The sequence below is a fragment of the Myxine glutinosa genome, chromosome 9, assembly GCF_964187855.1.
Source record: "Myxine glutinosa chromosome 9, kmMyxGlut1.1, whole genome shotgun sequence".
NCBI classification, from domain to species: Eukaryota; Metazoa; Chordata; class Myxini; order Myxiniformes; family Myxinidae; genus Myxine; species Myxine glutinosa.
The window spans coordinates 65,246,026-65,261,676 of record NC_136269.1 but is presented as its reverse complement, the minus strand read 5'-3'; the positions used below and the strand labels follow the sequence as shown (position 1 = coordinate 65,261,676).

Here is a 15,651-nt window from a genome sequence, read left to right as displayed (position 1 = left end):
GTACGATAGCAAACATCTTTGGTCTTCTCCAAGGCTTTGTTCGCTACAAGTTGGAACGTCAAATTGAGAAAAGGAAAAAAAAACATTATGATTCTGCCTCCTGGAAAGTTACATTAAGCACTCAATGGTAAAGGGAGTATTCCTGTCTTAATAGAATCTCATCGGTCTTAACAAAAGTAGATACTGTACAAAGACAACAAAGAAAAATATTTAATCAATGTCAATAAAAAACTACAGATTAAATCTTCCAAGTTATTCTCAGTTACAATTAAGAAACAAGCATCCTTTGCACTTAGCTAATACAATGAATCAAACTCTAACATCATGGCAGGATGACACCAGAACAATAACCAGAGAATATAAGGTATGACATGCTCCCCTCAGCACACACTCCAGAAGACAGAAAACCACTCTCCTCACTACCATTTCTCCTCAGATCTCTCTCAGTTCTACTCAAAACTAGCACAAACCTGCCCCGCGTGTCAAAAACCTCCCCCTTCTCCTAGGAAGTAGCACAATCCTCTTGCGCCTTTTGTCAGCTCCTCCCTTGTCTCCCTTGATAACCCACTACACCTCGAGGTTTTTTGGGCTCAACCCCCTTCAACAGACGTCATAGCTCCACTACCCTCTCTTTCTTAGCATGGCAGAGCCACACCACGATGTGCATTGCTCCTCTCTGCTCTTCTCTTGCCACCCGGTGGATGTTTACAGGGAGGTTTTACACATGTTTCCTTCACTCAATCTCTCACTATCCATTACCATGCACCACCTGCCGTATGGTACACATTCAAACAGGACAATCCACAAGCTGACGTATCCCTGCTTATTAATACCTAAAGATTGGCTACCTACTAATACACGGAACCATGCTACTTTATACAATTCTATCTGTTCGAAGGCAATCTCTACCCCTCTGCCCTCATAAACATAACAGTATGTATGTATATATATATATATATATATATATATATATATATATATATATATATATATATATATATATATATTGTTGCGGTTTTGAGTTTGTACAAAAAGGTTAAATTTCCCCCTCATAGTTTAGTCACACAACAACATGTAGCCTCGTGATAGTGCAGTTATTTCTTAGTATGTGTGAGCAGAGGCCTTTTCCTGTGTTAGTCTTGCGTTGAGTTGAATAATGAGAGTAGGTCCTTCATTGCCTAATGCCGCCTCCATTGCCTTATCCTCCTTATGCTGCCTTTGGCTTTTTGGCGTGAATTAACACGAGGCAGGCTTGGCAAATCGAGACAAGACCGAATGAGGGCGGCGGAGAAGCCGACGGTAAGCGCGAGCTGCCAATCAGGGCTCAAAGTGAGTGGCTGCGGCAATGCGTCACAGGGCATGGTTGGAACATTCGAGAAGGCTAAGGGCGTGGCAATAAAACCCGTTGCGCGAAGCCCCCACGAGCAGTTCGGGTCAGTTATGAGCCCGAGGTTTTGATGAGAGTTGAGCAGTTCTGCGAGAGGGGAGCTGCACTAAATTATGTGAGCAGTTATGAGCGCGGGGTTTTGTTGAGAGTTGAGAGTTATGAGCAGTTCAGGGAGAGGTGAGCTTGTGCGTTGAGTTATTGGAGAGGCGCTTGTTGAGAGAGTTACGAGTTCTGCGAAGGGAGGCGCTTGAAAGTTCTGCGAGAGGGGAGCCTGCACCAAGTTCTGTGAGAGTTGAGTGTTGTACAAGAGAGAAGACGTGCATGAACTAAGTTATAAGCGCTCTTACCAAATTGGATGCTCGGTGAGCCTGAGGCCGAGCCTCTATTGGGTTACGCGAGTGATAGCGCACCGGTAACTCAACGCGCTGTGGAAAACCGCCAAGCCGGCAAGAGATGCGTACATTCCCTCCCACCTTCCTGCTGGCCCTTTGTTCAAGAGATGCGCTACAAGGGTCCCTTCCACCACCTGCTTGCCTTCATCGCGGGACGTGCTGTGACCGTGGAGAGCCACGCCAGGCGAAGCCGTTCATGGACAACCAAGGCAGCGCGAGAACACCATCCTACCTGCATTTTCCCATTGTGAGTGTGATCGGGCCCGTGTCTGGGGTTAATATAAGACTGCTTAAAGCTGCTCTGTGTCTCTCTGCTTTCTACCGACTTGTACATACTTGTGTAAATAGTAATTAAATAGTGTTCTTCCTTTATTCGACCGTCTCGTGTTTTCCATCATTGACTAAGCGTGGTACGAATAGAACCGCTCTAATCGGGTTCCAATACTAATGGTAACTGCACGGACCACGTGGTATGCAATCCGCTCGGTGTACCCAAATTACACGTGGCTCGTGCGAGGCTTGATTCCCGCTTCCGCGGCGGCGCAGGCATTTAGGTACGTGCGAGACCGGTCCCGAAACCCGACCTTGCATTGCCCGGGAGGGGCATTTCAAGTCTCGGTTACGCTGGCCCAGAAAGAACAAGGGGCTTAATCTCCCCCTTGGTAAGGGTAGAAAGGGCGGAGGAAAACTGTAACAATATATTGTTGCAGTTTTTAGAACCCTCACTTTGTAAATACTTGTAAATAATATTCCATCATTTAAAAGGTTAAAGGTCGCACCCATAGTTAGTCCATATGCAACACGTAGGTCACCATAGGAATTTCATTTATTTCCTTATTATGTGTCAGATAAGGCCGTGTTCCCAATAGTTGAATCTGCGTTGCATTAATCAAATAAGATAGGCCCCATTCGCTTCCTTTCCAACCTCTCTCTCCCAATTCTATTATGCGCCTTCGCTTGCCAGCAGCGTTCGCTGCGTTGAGCTGAAGTTTGTTCAAACAAATGCCATTAACCATGCGGTCAAGCTCGAGGAAAAAGGGGGCGGAACCACAAGAATGAGGCATGGCCCTGTCAACTCGCCATCAAGGGCGGAGCCGGTGAGCCCTCGCCAACCAACCAGAGCTGAGATGAGCTCACTGGTGGGCGTGGTTTCGAAGTGCACGCATTGATCTCAAAGCGCGTTATATAAGCGCAAGCGCGGAGCCCTTTTACGAACTGCGCGGAGGTCATGGCCACTGAGCACATTCTGATGAAGACTGCACAGGGAACCATCGATTGTAACGGACTTCATGCGGGGGACTTCATTCGGCGGCCTCCTTTTGGAAGGACTTGAAGGACTGCGTGCAAGAACAACTGCGTGAGGGCGCCCCTTTGATACGAACTGCCTTGTTGAGACGAACATTAATAAAGAGAGAGAGAGCGTTGGCACCCTACACGGTTATCCTGTGCGTCGCATCCCAATCCCCCCCCCCCCCCCCCCCCCGATATATCTGTAAGGTCCGCTCGTGGTCAACGACACGCGGCATGCTGCCGGCCTGCTTCCATCACCACCACGGCACGAGTCGGGACCAGACGCAGAGCCTGACCATCTGCCTGGACTTTCCTCCCCTACCACTACAATTCCGTGTGAGTGTGTCCGTTTGTCCTGGGGTTATAAGTTAAGACCGTATAGATAAGATTGCCCTGTGTCCTTTTGTTTCTTCTTCCTCCTTGTATATTCCTTTCGTTTCCTCTTCTTTTGGCTTGTAATAAATTCACCTTGTTATTTCTTCGTTTTCCTAATCCGATCGCATCCATACTTTCTTTCAATTGAGTACCTGTGGCACGATTTCGGAACCGCTCAGGATCGGGTGTCGTTTTATTGCTAACGGCTCAGATCGCGGATCGCTAACCGCTCGGCATTTACCATCCCATCCAAGGTTCGAGCGGGAGTTATTTCCCTGTTTTACGGTCGGGTTAGTAAGTAGGTATTTGGGACTTCATTGACCAATCACCCGAGCTAATTCCGACCGGAAGGAGCGTCATAGCTTCCAGGATTGGGGACGGCCAGCTTAAAAGACAAGGGGATTAACCCCCCCCCCCCCCTCCTTGATAAGGGGAGCGCCGACCCACCGAATCCGCAACAATATATAAATTAAATATATATAGATTACTTGGTGATCTATATATATATCTGTGCAGTGTCTGTGTTGTCCTGTGTTGTCACTGAACTACTTTCTCAAACTTTTGTGAAACCGTACCAAACTTCTGGAATGCACATATCTCTCCCGTCGGCATGTCCTAAGGGTATTAGTCTAGTAGGAAGACTAGGTCCCCCCTGCACCCCCCGGAGATATACTTCTAATCAGTGTTTCTAGATTGGAAAAAATGTGTAGAAAATGACTAGCTATGGCCCCAAGCTGAAAAAATGTCCCACATACCATTTTTATGCAAATTACTGCTGCAAATTTTATGCAAAATTATGCAAATTTTATGCAAATTTTTGATGAGGAGTAGAGTTGAGGGGTCTTTGAGGGCTTCATCGAGGTGCTCTCGGTTGCAAGACTGGGTCATTCTGAGAAGCACAGCAGGGTCAGAGATCATGATGTTCTCCTCCTCAGTGAATCTCTCCATCAACAGCCTCTCCATTGCCTCACACACTGTTTTGAGGCAAAAGAGGGACTTTGCGTAGGCCTTTCCACTGAGAACACCTTTGAGAGATCCACTTGTTACTAGTTGTGCCTCAAAGAGAATCTCTGCATATCCAGAACCACGCATCTTGTGTCCAGTGAGCATCCCGATGTAGTTCATGGATGTGTGGAAGGGGTCCAATCGTTACTACATGACTAGCAAATTCATTTGGCCAGCGCCAGATGATGGGAAGGGCTTTCATGCAGACACCCAGATCAAATGTATTCAGGACCCATCTCTGACCCACCTCAGCAGTTGCTGCCTCGGAACGCTTCAGTAGCTCACGAACAACTGCGTTGTCTGTGATCGGTCTGTGCCTGGTGCCTGCATGGCATGGCAATGGCCTGCAGCCTGTGCCTGGGCTAGGGGGTTTCACCTCTGCAACTGGTTCTCCCCCACCCAGCAAATCAACAGTCGACTACTGCACGCCTATCCACCAACCGATCACAGACAACGCAGTTGTTCGTGAGCTACTGAAGCGTTCCGAGGCAGCAACTGCTGAGGTGGGTCAGAGATGGGTCCTGAATACATTTGATCTGGGTGTCTGCATGAAAGCCCTTCCCATCATCTGGCGCTGGCCAAATGAATTTGCTAGTCATGTAGTAACGATTGGACCCTTCCACACATCCATGAACTACATCGGGATGCTCACTGGACACAAGATGCGTGGTTCTGGATATGCAGAGATTCTCTTTGAGGCACAACTAGTAACAAGTGGATCTCTCAAAGGTGTTCTCAGTGGAAAGGCCTACGCAAAGTCCCTCTTTTGCCTCAAAACAGTGTGTGAGGCAATGGAGAGGCTGTTGATGGAGAGATTCACTGAGGAGGAGAACATCATGATCTCTGACCCTGCTGTGCTTCTCAGAATGACCCAGTCTTGCAACCGAGAGCACCTCGATGAAGCCCTCAAAGACCCCTCAACTCTACTCCTCATCAAAAATTTGCATAAAATTTGCATAATTTTGCATAAAATTTGCAGCAGTAATTTGCATAAAAATGGTATGTGGGACATTTTTTCAGCTTGGGGCCATAGCTAGTCATTTTCTACACATTTTTTTCCAATCTAGAAACACTGATTAGAAGTATATCTCCGGGCGGTGCAGGGGGACCTAGTCTTCCTACTAGACTATATTTGTTTTGAAAAATTTTCCTTTTTTTTTTTTTTTTTTTGAATGTTTTTGGGGAAAAAAAAAAAAAATTCAATTTCAATTGTTTATAAAATGTGATATCACGTATATTACAAATACATTTGTGCAAAATAATTGTTTGAATTAAGATTGGTTTAAACCATGACAAAACGGCAACTCGGGTACAGTCCTTTTTTTTTTTTCTTTTTTTTTTTTGTATACAAGATCGAGGCTCGTGAAAACTTTATCTATATATCTACACATCTGGGCAGTGTCTGTGTTGTCACTTAACGACTCCCTCAAACTTTTGTTTCCGTGGTTGTGAAGTGTTTGTAATAACATTGTGGTGGTTTTGAATCACGTGGTGGTGAGGTATTTTAAATTACTTGGTGGTGAGGTGTTTTGAATTACTTGATGGTGAGGTGTTTTTATTACGTGTTTTATGGCTGTGAGGTGTTTTAAATTACTTGGTGGTGAGGTGTTTTGAATTACTTGATGGTGAGGTGTTTTGAATTACTTGGTGGTGAGGTGTTTTAAATTACTTGGTGGTGAGGTGTTTTCAATTTCGTGGTGGTGAAGTGTTTTTAATTTCGTGGCTGAGGTGTTTTTATTACGTGTTTTATGGCTGTGAGGTGTTTTTAATTTTGCGGTGGTGAGGTGTTTTTATTACGTGTTTTATGGCTGTGAGGTGTTTTTTATTTCGTGGCTGTGAGGTGTTTTTATTACGTGTTTTATGGCTGTGAGGTGCTTTGAATTTCGAAGTGGTGAGGTGTTTTGAATTTCGTGGTGGTGAGGTGTTTTTATTATTTGTTTTATGGCTGTGAGGTGTTTTAAATTACTTGGTGGTGAGGTGTTTTGAATTACTTGATGGTGAGGTGTTTTTATTATGTGTTTTATGGCTGTGAGGTGTTTTAAATGACTTGGTGGTGAGGTGTTTTGAATTACTTGATGGTGAGGTGTTTTAAATGACTTGGTGGTGAGGTGTTTTAAATTACTTGGTGGTGAGGTGTTTTCAATTTCGTGGTGGTGAGGTGTTTTTAATTTCGTGGTGGTGAGGTGTTTTTATTACGTGTTTTATGGCTGTGAGGTGTTTTAAATTACTTGGTGATGAGGTGTTTTTAATTACTTTGTGGTGAGGTGTTTTGAATTACTTGGTGGTGAGGTGTTTTAAATTACTTGGTGGTGAGGTGTTTTAAATTACTTGGTGGTGAGGTGTTTTAAATTACTTGGTGGTGAGGTGTTTTAAATTACTTGGTGGTGAGGTGTTTTAAATTACTTGGTGGTGAGGTGTTTTAAATTACTTGGTGATGAGGTGTTTTTAATTACTTTGTGGTGAGGTGTTTTAATTACTTGGTGGTGAGGTGTTTTAAATTACTTGGTGGTGAGGTGTTTTAAATTACTTGGTGGTGAGGTGTTTTAAATTACTTGCTGGTGAGGTGTTTTAAATTACTTGCTGGTGAGGTGTAATCGTCCCAAACTTCCAGTCTGCACCTACCCCTCCCCTATGTGTGTGCTGAGGGGTTCTTTCTTGAAAAAAAAACATTCAACCTAAATCTTCAACCTAAATTGCCGATAAAAATGTAATATCACAAACACAACAAATACATTTGTGCAAAATAATTGTTTGAATTATGATTGGTGTAAATCATGACAACACAGCAACTCAGGTACAGTCATTATCCTCAGCTAAAATAAGCCCGTTCCTCAGCAACGACGTGTGGTGATGCGAGCGCAGCGAGCCGAGCCAAGCTAGTATATATATATATACACACATACACACAGTCGTGGCCAAAAATGTTGGCACCCTTTTACTTTTTTCAAATAATGCACCATTTCTTCCAGAAAATTGTTGAAATAAAAAAATATTTCGGTATCCACATATGTATTTCTTTGGTTTGCAGTGGAACAAAACAAAACAAGCTGAGAAAAATACTAAATCTTAGCTTATTCCACACAGAAATCCTAAAATGGCCGGACAATATCATTGGCACCTTTTAGAAGTTGTTAGAAATAATTAGATTTCAAGCAGGTGATTCTCCTTTACTTTGGAATTGAACTCACCTATGGTGAGTTGCAGTTGTGTGAAATATAAAATCACTCATTCAACCAGTTTGAATGGAGAAAATGAGTCATTCTGTTGTTTTGTGTCACTGTATGTTCCGCAATGAGCATGGAGAAAAGAAAGAAAACCAGAGAATTGTCTGAGGAGGTCAGACACAACAAGTCTCAGTATGTGGCTGCACTACAGGAGTAATCAAGTACTGTTGTAACCAGTGGAGTGTTTGTCGAAGCTTGAAGCAATAATTGATGAAGTGTAAACGAGGCAGTGATGTCGGGATTGTTATGTGATGGCAAATACTGTTAGATACTCTCTAAACCAACATCATCCCTATCTTGTTTGGGACCTGTTTAGACTGTAGTTTGTCATCCCGACATTGCCTTTTTAATTTTGCATAAATTATTTTATTCACTTGTTTCTGTAATTTTTACAATGTGGAATAACACAATGGTATATGGTACTCAGTGCATACCCAGTCTTGGAGCAAAAGTGTGAAGATATCTTAGTCAGCAATGTCAAACACTGTATGTGTTCCTATATTGTCTTACGTAACCCTGACTGTATCTTGCAGCTCTGTCTTACTGTTCGTTTCTCAAAGAGTAATGATTTCATCTTGCCTCAGGCCACACATTGACCTGCACTTATAAATGCCCAAAATAACTGGTGTGGTTTTCCTCTAACCAATGGGGTCAGGACAGAGGGGATGGGAGGAGCCTCTCGAGAGGAATTTATTTATACACGGTAGGACGTGTCTACACTCGTGGTTTTTACTGTTTTATTTGCTTGAAGTGTCAATAAAACTTTTTATATACTCAAACTGCAAGTGTCCTCGATAAAGTACGACGAGTGTACGAAAAGATACTCCAACCTTCGTTCTGTATCTGTGGGTGGGGCTGACATTTTTTTATCCACGTCATCCCTATGTAGAGTCGACAGTGCCAACGCACTCTCTGATAATAGTTTAGTAAAATTAACTTCAATGAAGAACTTTATCAAGACAAGATATAAGTATTTATCTGTAGTATCCCCCCTCCCCTCCTCTCCCTATCCTTCCCCCACCCTTCCCCCATCCTTCCCCCCTCCCCTCCCCTCCTCCTCCCCCTCCCTTTCCCCCCTCCCCTCCTCCTCCCCCTCCCTTTCCCCCTTCCCCTCCCCTTTAAGATATAAATTCTCTGTAAAAGAGCTCCACTTTTGACTGCTCCTCTTCCCACTCTCCCCACCCTTCCCCCATCCTTTCCCCCCCTCCCCCCTTCCCCCTCCCCCCCCTCAAACTCCCCCCCATCCATTCCCCCTCCCCTTCCCCCCTCCCCTTTAAAATATAAATTCTCCGTAAAAGAGCTGCCACTTCTGACTGCTCCCCTTCCCCCCCCTCCCCTCCCTGCCCCCCGTCCCCTCCCCCTCCCCCCTCCCCTCCTCCTCCCCTCCCCCTACCCTCCCCCTCCCTCCCCTCTCCCTCCCCCTGCCCCCCGCCCCCCCGCCTGGCAACGCCGGGTACTTCTGCTAGTATGCATATATTCCGAGGGGATATCTTGCCTCACCTTACTCGACTGCCCATGTGACAAATTGCAAAGCAAACTTGCCCCTTAAGTTGCCTCTGATCATAAACAAGCCAAGACACATGAAGCAACAGAGCGGGCTTGTTCTGCGGTCGTTTCTTGGTCAGGGCACGTGCGGAGCCAAGGTTTTGAAAAGGCGTCTGTCCCTCATTATTTGCCAAATACCTCTCCTCATTTTAGAGTTTGAAAGGTCTGTCTCAAGGTGACAAACGCCCAGCATCTAGCTGACAAACTGAGACGTTTAACAAATCACACTCGTTAAATGTAACACATATATATATATATATATATATATATATATATATATATATATATATATATATATAATTCCTGAACAAGCTTTGATCTAAGTGAAAATCAGATGATTATTGTAATCCCTAAAATGTCAGACGTGGTTAAGATTGTTTTCTTAGCCATTTTACAACACCTAAAAACTTGTGCGAGAGCTTTGAGATCATTCACAAGCAGGAAAAAGACATGGAGATTGCAGTGCGATTTCACAATCGATGCTAAGGGTATTAGAAGACATTGGACAAATGAACACGAGATATATCAATTAAATTAAAACATTAAACCACGAGTTATGTGTTCAAATGGGAATAACAAACAGGCCAACGCAAACACGTGTGGCCTTGAGAGTTGATCATCAAGTATTGCTGCGGTTGTGGTGCTAAGCAAACATACAGTAAAGATGAAGTTTCATTTAACACCCCAAAAATTCGGAATATTGTGAAATGGCTGATATCAGATTCTGTTGGTTAACACATCAAGATGAGAGAGACTCACATATGCAGCGGTGCATGGAGGTATTCGGAGTGTAGCCTTTATCACATATACACATGTAACTTCCCTTCAGGTTCCGGCATTTTCCATTGGGGCAAATTCCAGGCATCTGGCACTCGTTTATGTCTGTGGGAATATGGACTGGGTTTGTCAGTTGCTTTCTTTGTTTTCAGGGTGAAAAGTTAAATCATTGCTTTGTTAAAAAAAACCCATCAAAACAAACAAAAATGAAGAGGAAGAAAAAGGGAGAGAATGGATGGAGGAGGGGGCTTGAGAGAGGAGAAGAAAGGAGTTGGGGTATCAGGAAAGATTGGGGGAGTTTTCAAACTTTTGCATTCCCACAAAAAATTGGGGCAATGTAAAACTGCTTTACCAATTCAATTAATTAACAGATAACATGATTTTGACAAAGAATTGCACAAAATATTGTACTTTTCACCTTCGATTATAAGACTTGATGGTCATACAAACTAACGAAAGACTCAACTTTTACAAATGTATGAACAATAAACAACAACAAACAACACACCTTTAATCGTCGACTTAAATTTGAAATGACTGTCAAGCAGAAAACAAAATGACAAGACTTTCTCCAAACCATGTGTTGATTTACATCAGGAGGTAAATCTGATATCCCAGGTACTAACTACAGGCCATGAGAGGTAGAACTCACCACGACAGGGCATGAAGCTGTCCTGTTTGAAACCAGCAAGACATTTAATCGGATGTGCCATGCCAGGTTGCACTTGGTCTGTTATGGTGGGGAAAGGAAAGTGGGGTTAACAACTTAATAAAATAGGACCTCACCAAGAAAGGAAATTTTTCCAGTTCAGATTTTATTTCTGGTAATGTGCTGCAAGTTTTTAACGAGAAGGCAGGTTAAAATGCAAAGCCCATCCACGTCCGTTTGTATTCAGATGTCTTCTTCTTCTTCCGTATGCTCAAAACAACGAAAACAGTTAAAAATGTCAAAATAACGTAAACAGTTTAAACTAGAGCAATGCGACTGTGTCGCCAATATGCCTCCGCATAGTCCCACAATGGGCAGATGCCCTCGTTCACTGTCCTAGAAATAAACAAGTTTGATTTAAATCCCTTCAGCTATTTTCAAGCATCACATTTTCACCAGCCATGACAGGTTTCACATCGATCAGTGAAGCGGTTTCAGAGAAGGGATTTTTTTTAAATATTGGCTTTCAAGCTAATATGGCTGCCATACAACATGACATATGATCTTTAAAAATGTACACTCGGCATATGTATGTGTAGGGGATCAGGTTTGTGAAGTTTCGTGTTGATTGGATAAGGTTCGTTTTTCTATCCAAGATGGCTCCAAAACCACATGACCTACGACATCATCATTTTCAAACTATATGCAACAGTGGTGTTAGATGATATTTGTAAAATTTCGCATCGATAGTGTAAGCGGTTTCAGAGATATAATTATTTGATATTTTCCTTCAATCCAATATGGCTGCCACACCTTGTCACCAATGATGTTTTCGTGATCATCTTTTAATCACCATGCCTAGTCAATGACAAACATAAAGTTTCGAGTCAATCGATTTGGTGGTTTGGGAGGTGTTTTTTTTTAATGGCGTTAGGTTAAATCCAATATGGCTGCCAAACCATGTGACCTATGATGTCATAAGTTTACTATTTCAATACAAATGGGTCATAGATCATGTGCATGCAATTTCAATTTTTTAGGATAAGGATTTCGATTAAAACATTTTTGGCTGGTATACCACTTCACCTATGATGTCATCATTATCATGCTGTTGTTCCCCATTGGAAGTACTTGACAATGTGGCAAGTTTCAAATTTTTCCATTCAGCAGTTTCCGAGAAATATATTTTTAATCATAAGCGTTTAATCCAAGATGGCTGCCATACCACATGACCTATGACGTCACAATTATCATAAAAACATTCTGCATGGGTTTCACTCCTACACTGAAAGTTTCGCCTCAATTGGACATGTGGTTGCTGAGAAAAACGAGGTTTAGCCCGTATGGACAGACGGACGGAAACCCGAGAACATAATGCCTCTGGGCACCTTTGGGGGCAGAGGCATAAAAATCATAATAAAAATAGTTTAAAAAGGTAAATAAAAAATACAAAATGAAAATTGATGACTTTATGCAGCCTTGACCTTTGAGTTTAGAAATGAAAAAATAATCAGCCTCTGGCTTTTGATTGGTGAACCAATTCTGTGACCCGATATGCAAATTCTTAAAATTTCAGGTCAATCGGGTGAAAATTGGCGATTTTACATAACCTTGACCTTTGACCTTTTGATCTTAAAATAAACCAATCAGCTTATAGCTTTTTATTTGTGAACCAATTCCGTGACCAAATATGCAAATTCTTAAAATTTCCGATCATTTGAATGAAAATTGATGATTTTAGGTGACACTACACCGACCTTTAACCTTTTGAGCAAATTATTAATTTGCCTTCTCCATATTATCACAATAAAGCTTTGTTGAGAATTTGATGACAAAACTCAATTGGTAAATTGAAATTTCAGGTCAATCGGATGAATGATCGTTTTAAGGCCATTTTTCCCCTCTGGAGCGGGGGTTAGCCTTGCGGGCCCCATGACAATCATGTTTTCCTGTTTGAGGCAGTTTTTTTTTTATGGCCGGATGCCATTCCTGACGCCAACCCTTAGTCGCATTTTACGATGCGCAGGGATACGGTGCACCTATTCTAAATCTGGGTACACACCGTGATCATTCATCCCAGCAAGCTGGTACTCAATTTGCCGACGTCGGAAGGATGACAGGCTGAGTCAACCCTCCTGGTGTTAATTCAGCGATTGACCGGGATTCGAGCTCAGGATCCTAGGATCCTAAGCCTGCTCCCTAACCGCTAAGCCAACACCAGGCTATGACCAGATGAAAATTGATAATTCTACGTGACGCTGACCTTTGACCTTTTGACCAAATTATTATTTTGCCATATCCACATTATCACAATAATGCTTTGTTGAAAAGTTGATGACAAAACTCAAGTGGTAAATTTAAATTCCAGATCAATTTGATGAAAATTGAAGATTTTATGTGACACTGACGTTTGACCTTTTGACAAAATTATTAATTTGCCTTCTCCGTATTATCCCAATAAAGCTTTGTTGAAAATTTGATGACAAAACTCAAATGGTAAATTGAAATTCCAGATCAATTTGATGAAAATTGAAGATTTTGTGACACTGACGTTTGACCTTTTGACAAAATTAATAATTTGCCTTCTCTGTATTATCCCAATAAAGCTTTGTTGAAAATTTGATGACAAAACTCAAATGGTAAATTGAAATTCCAGATCAATTTGATGAAAATTGAAGATTTTATGTGACACTGATGTTTGACCTTTTGACAAAATTATTAATTTGCCTTCTCCGTATTATCCAAATAAAGCTTTGTTGAAAATTTGATGACAAAACTCAAATGGTAAATTGAAATTCCAGATCAATTTGATGAAAATTGAAGATTTTATGTGACACTGATGTTTGACCTTTTGACAAAATTATTAATTTGCCTTCCCCGTATTATCCAAATAAAGCTTTGTTGAAAATTTGATGACAAAACTCAAATGGTAAATTGAAATTCCAGGACAATTGGATGAAAATTGAAGATTTTATGTGACACTGAAGTTTGACCTTTTGACAAAATTAATAATTTGCCTTCTCCGTATTATCACAATAAAGCTTTGTTGAAAATTTGATGACAAAACTCAAATGGTAAATTGAAATTCCAGGGCAATTGGATGAAAATTTAAGATTTTATGTGACACCGATGTTTGACCTTTTGACCAAATTTTAATTTGCCTTCTCCGTATTATCCACATAAAGCTTTGTTGAAAATTTGATGACAAAACTCAAATGGTAAATTGAAATTCCAGATCAATTTGATGAAAATTGAAGATTTTGTGACACTGACGTTTGACCTTTTGACAAAATTAATAATTTGCCTTCTCTGTATTATCCAAATAAAGCTTTGTTGAAAATTTGATGACAAAACTCAAATGGTAAATTGAAATTCCAGATCAATTTGATGAAAATTGAAGATTTTATGACACTGATGTTTGACCTTTTGACAAAATTATTAATTTGCCTTCTCCGTATTATCCAAATAAAGCTTTGTTGAAAATTTGATGACAAAACTCAAATGGTAAATTGAAATTCCAGATCAATTTGATGAAAATTGAAGATTTTATGTGACACTGATGTTTGACCTTTTGACAAAATTATTAATTTGCCTTCCCCGTATTATCCAAATAAAGCTTTGTTGAAAATTTGATGACAAAACTCAAATGGTAAATTGAAATTCCAGGACAATTTGATGAAAATTGAAGATTTTATGTGACACTGAAGTTTGACCTTTTGACAAAATTATTAATTTGCCTTCTCCGTATTATCCAAATAAAGCTTTGTTGAAAATTTGATGACAAAACTCAAATGGTAAATTGAAATTCCAGATCAATTTGATGAAAATTGAAGATTTTATGTGACACTGATGTTTGACCTTTTGACAAAATTATTAATTGCCTTCTCCGTATTATCCAAATAAAGCTTTGTTGAAAATTTGATGACAAAACTCAAATGGTAAATTGAAATTCCAGATCAATTTGATGAAAATTGAAGATTTTATGTGACACTGATGTTTGACCTTTTGACAAAATTATTAATTTGCCTTCCCCGTATTATCCAAATAAAGCTTTGTTGAAAATTTGATGACAAAACTCAAATGGTAAATTGAAATTCCAGGACAATTGGATGAAAATTGAAGATTTTATGTGACACTGAAGTTTGACCTTTTGACAAAATTAATAATTTGCCTTCTCCGTATTATCACAATAAAGCTTTGTTGAAAATTTGATGACAAAACTCAAATGGTAAATTGAAATTCCAGGACAATTGGATGAAAATTTAAGATTTTATGTGACACCGATGTTTGACCTTTTGACCTTTTGACAAAATTATTAATTTGCCTTCTCCGTATTATCATAACAAAGCTTTGTTGGAAACTTGATGATAATAGCCCAAATGGTAAAAAAAAGTTACGGCCTGGACGGACAGACAGACAGACACACACACAGAAGTGATTGCAAAACCCACCAGTTGTGCAGAGGACATTGTTGGAGTCATGTGTGCACGGACACACATGGTGTTTAACGGCTCACCCCACACTCCACTTCCAATTTTGTCTCATGAGTTATGGCAAGTCCTTGAAGAAGCTTCGTGGCAATAAACGTGACAAAAATACCTTATTTGGTATTATTGGTGGCTGTACAAGAGCTCATCTAAAATCTTGAAAAATTGTAATATATTTTGGGGGAATCTTTAACGTTGTGCAACATCCATTGAGATGTGGATTATTCATCATGGAGGACAAAAAGCCTAATTTTCTCAACTTGAGGAATCATGTACAATGTGATGTATCACGTGTCGTTTTACTGTAATTATATTGGATAGCATGATGCTATTAAAATGATTTAGGTCCAGCCCTTGGACAATGATACGTATAGTACACAAATGGGAGTTGATAGGATCCCCAGTCATCCCCCTATACTGTAGTTAATCTCTGCAGACTACTGTAATTAGAACTGTAACAAACTATAGTATATGAGAGTATAACTCTCATATACCATAGTTCCAACTATACATTTTTGCC

General features: G+C 40.9%; 1 protein-coding gene across 1 annotated transcript in view; it reads right to left on the bottom strand.

Annotated features, from left to right (window-relative positions):
* Positions 1–15,651, bottom strand: part of LTBP1 (latent transforming growth factor beta binding protein 1) — a 343,539-nt gene that overhangs the window by 125,437 nt on the left and 202,451 nt on the right. Inside the window, exons 9-10 of the mRNA XM_068129074.2 lie at positions 10,648–10,725; positions 9,978–10,100 (exon numbers count right to left, since the gene is read on the bottom strand). Of these exons, the coding sequence (XP_067985175.2) occupies positions 9,978–10,100; positions 10,648–10,725 (201 nt within the window). The remainder of the gene's footprint in view (positions 1–9,977; positions 10,101–10,647; positions 10,726–15,651) is intronic.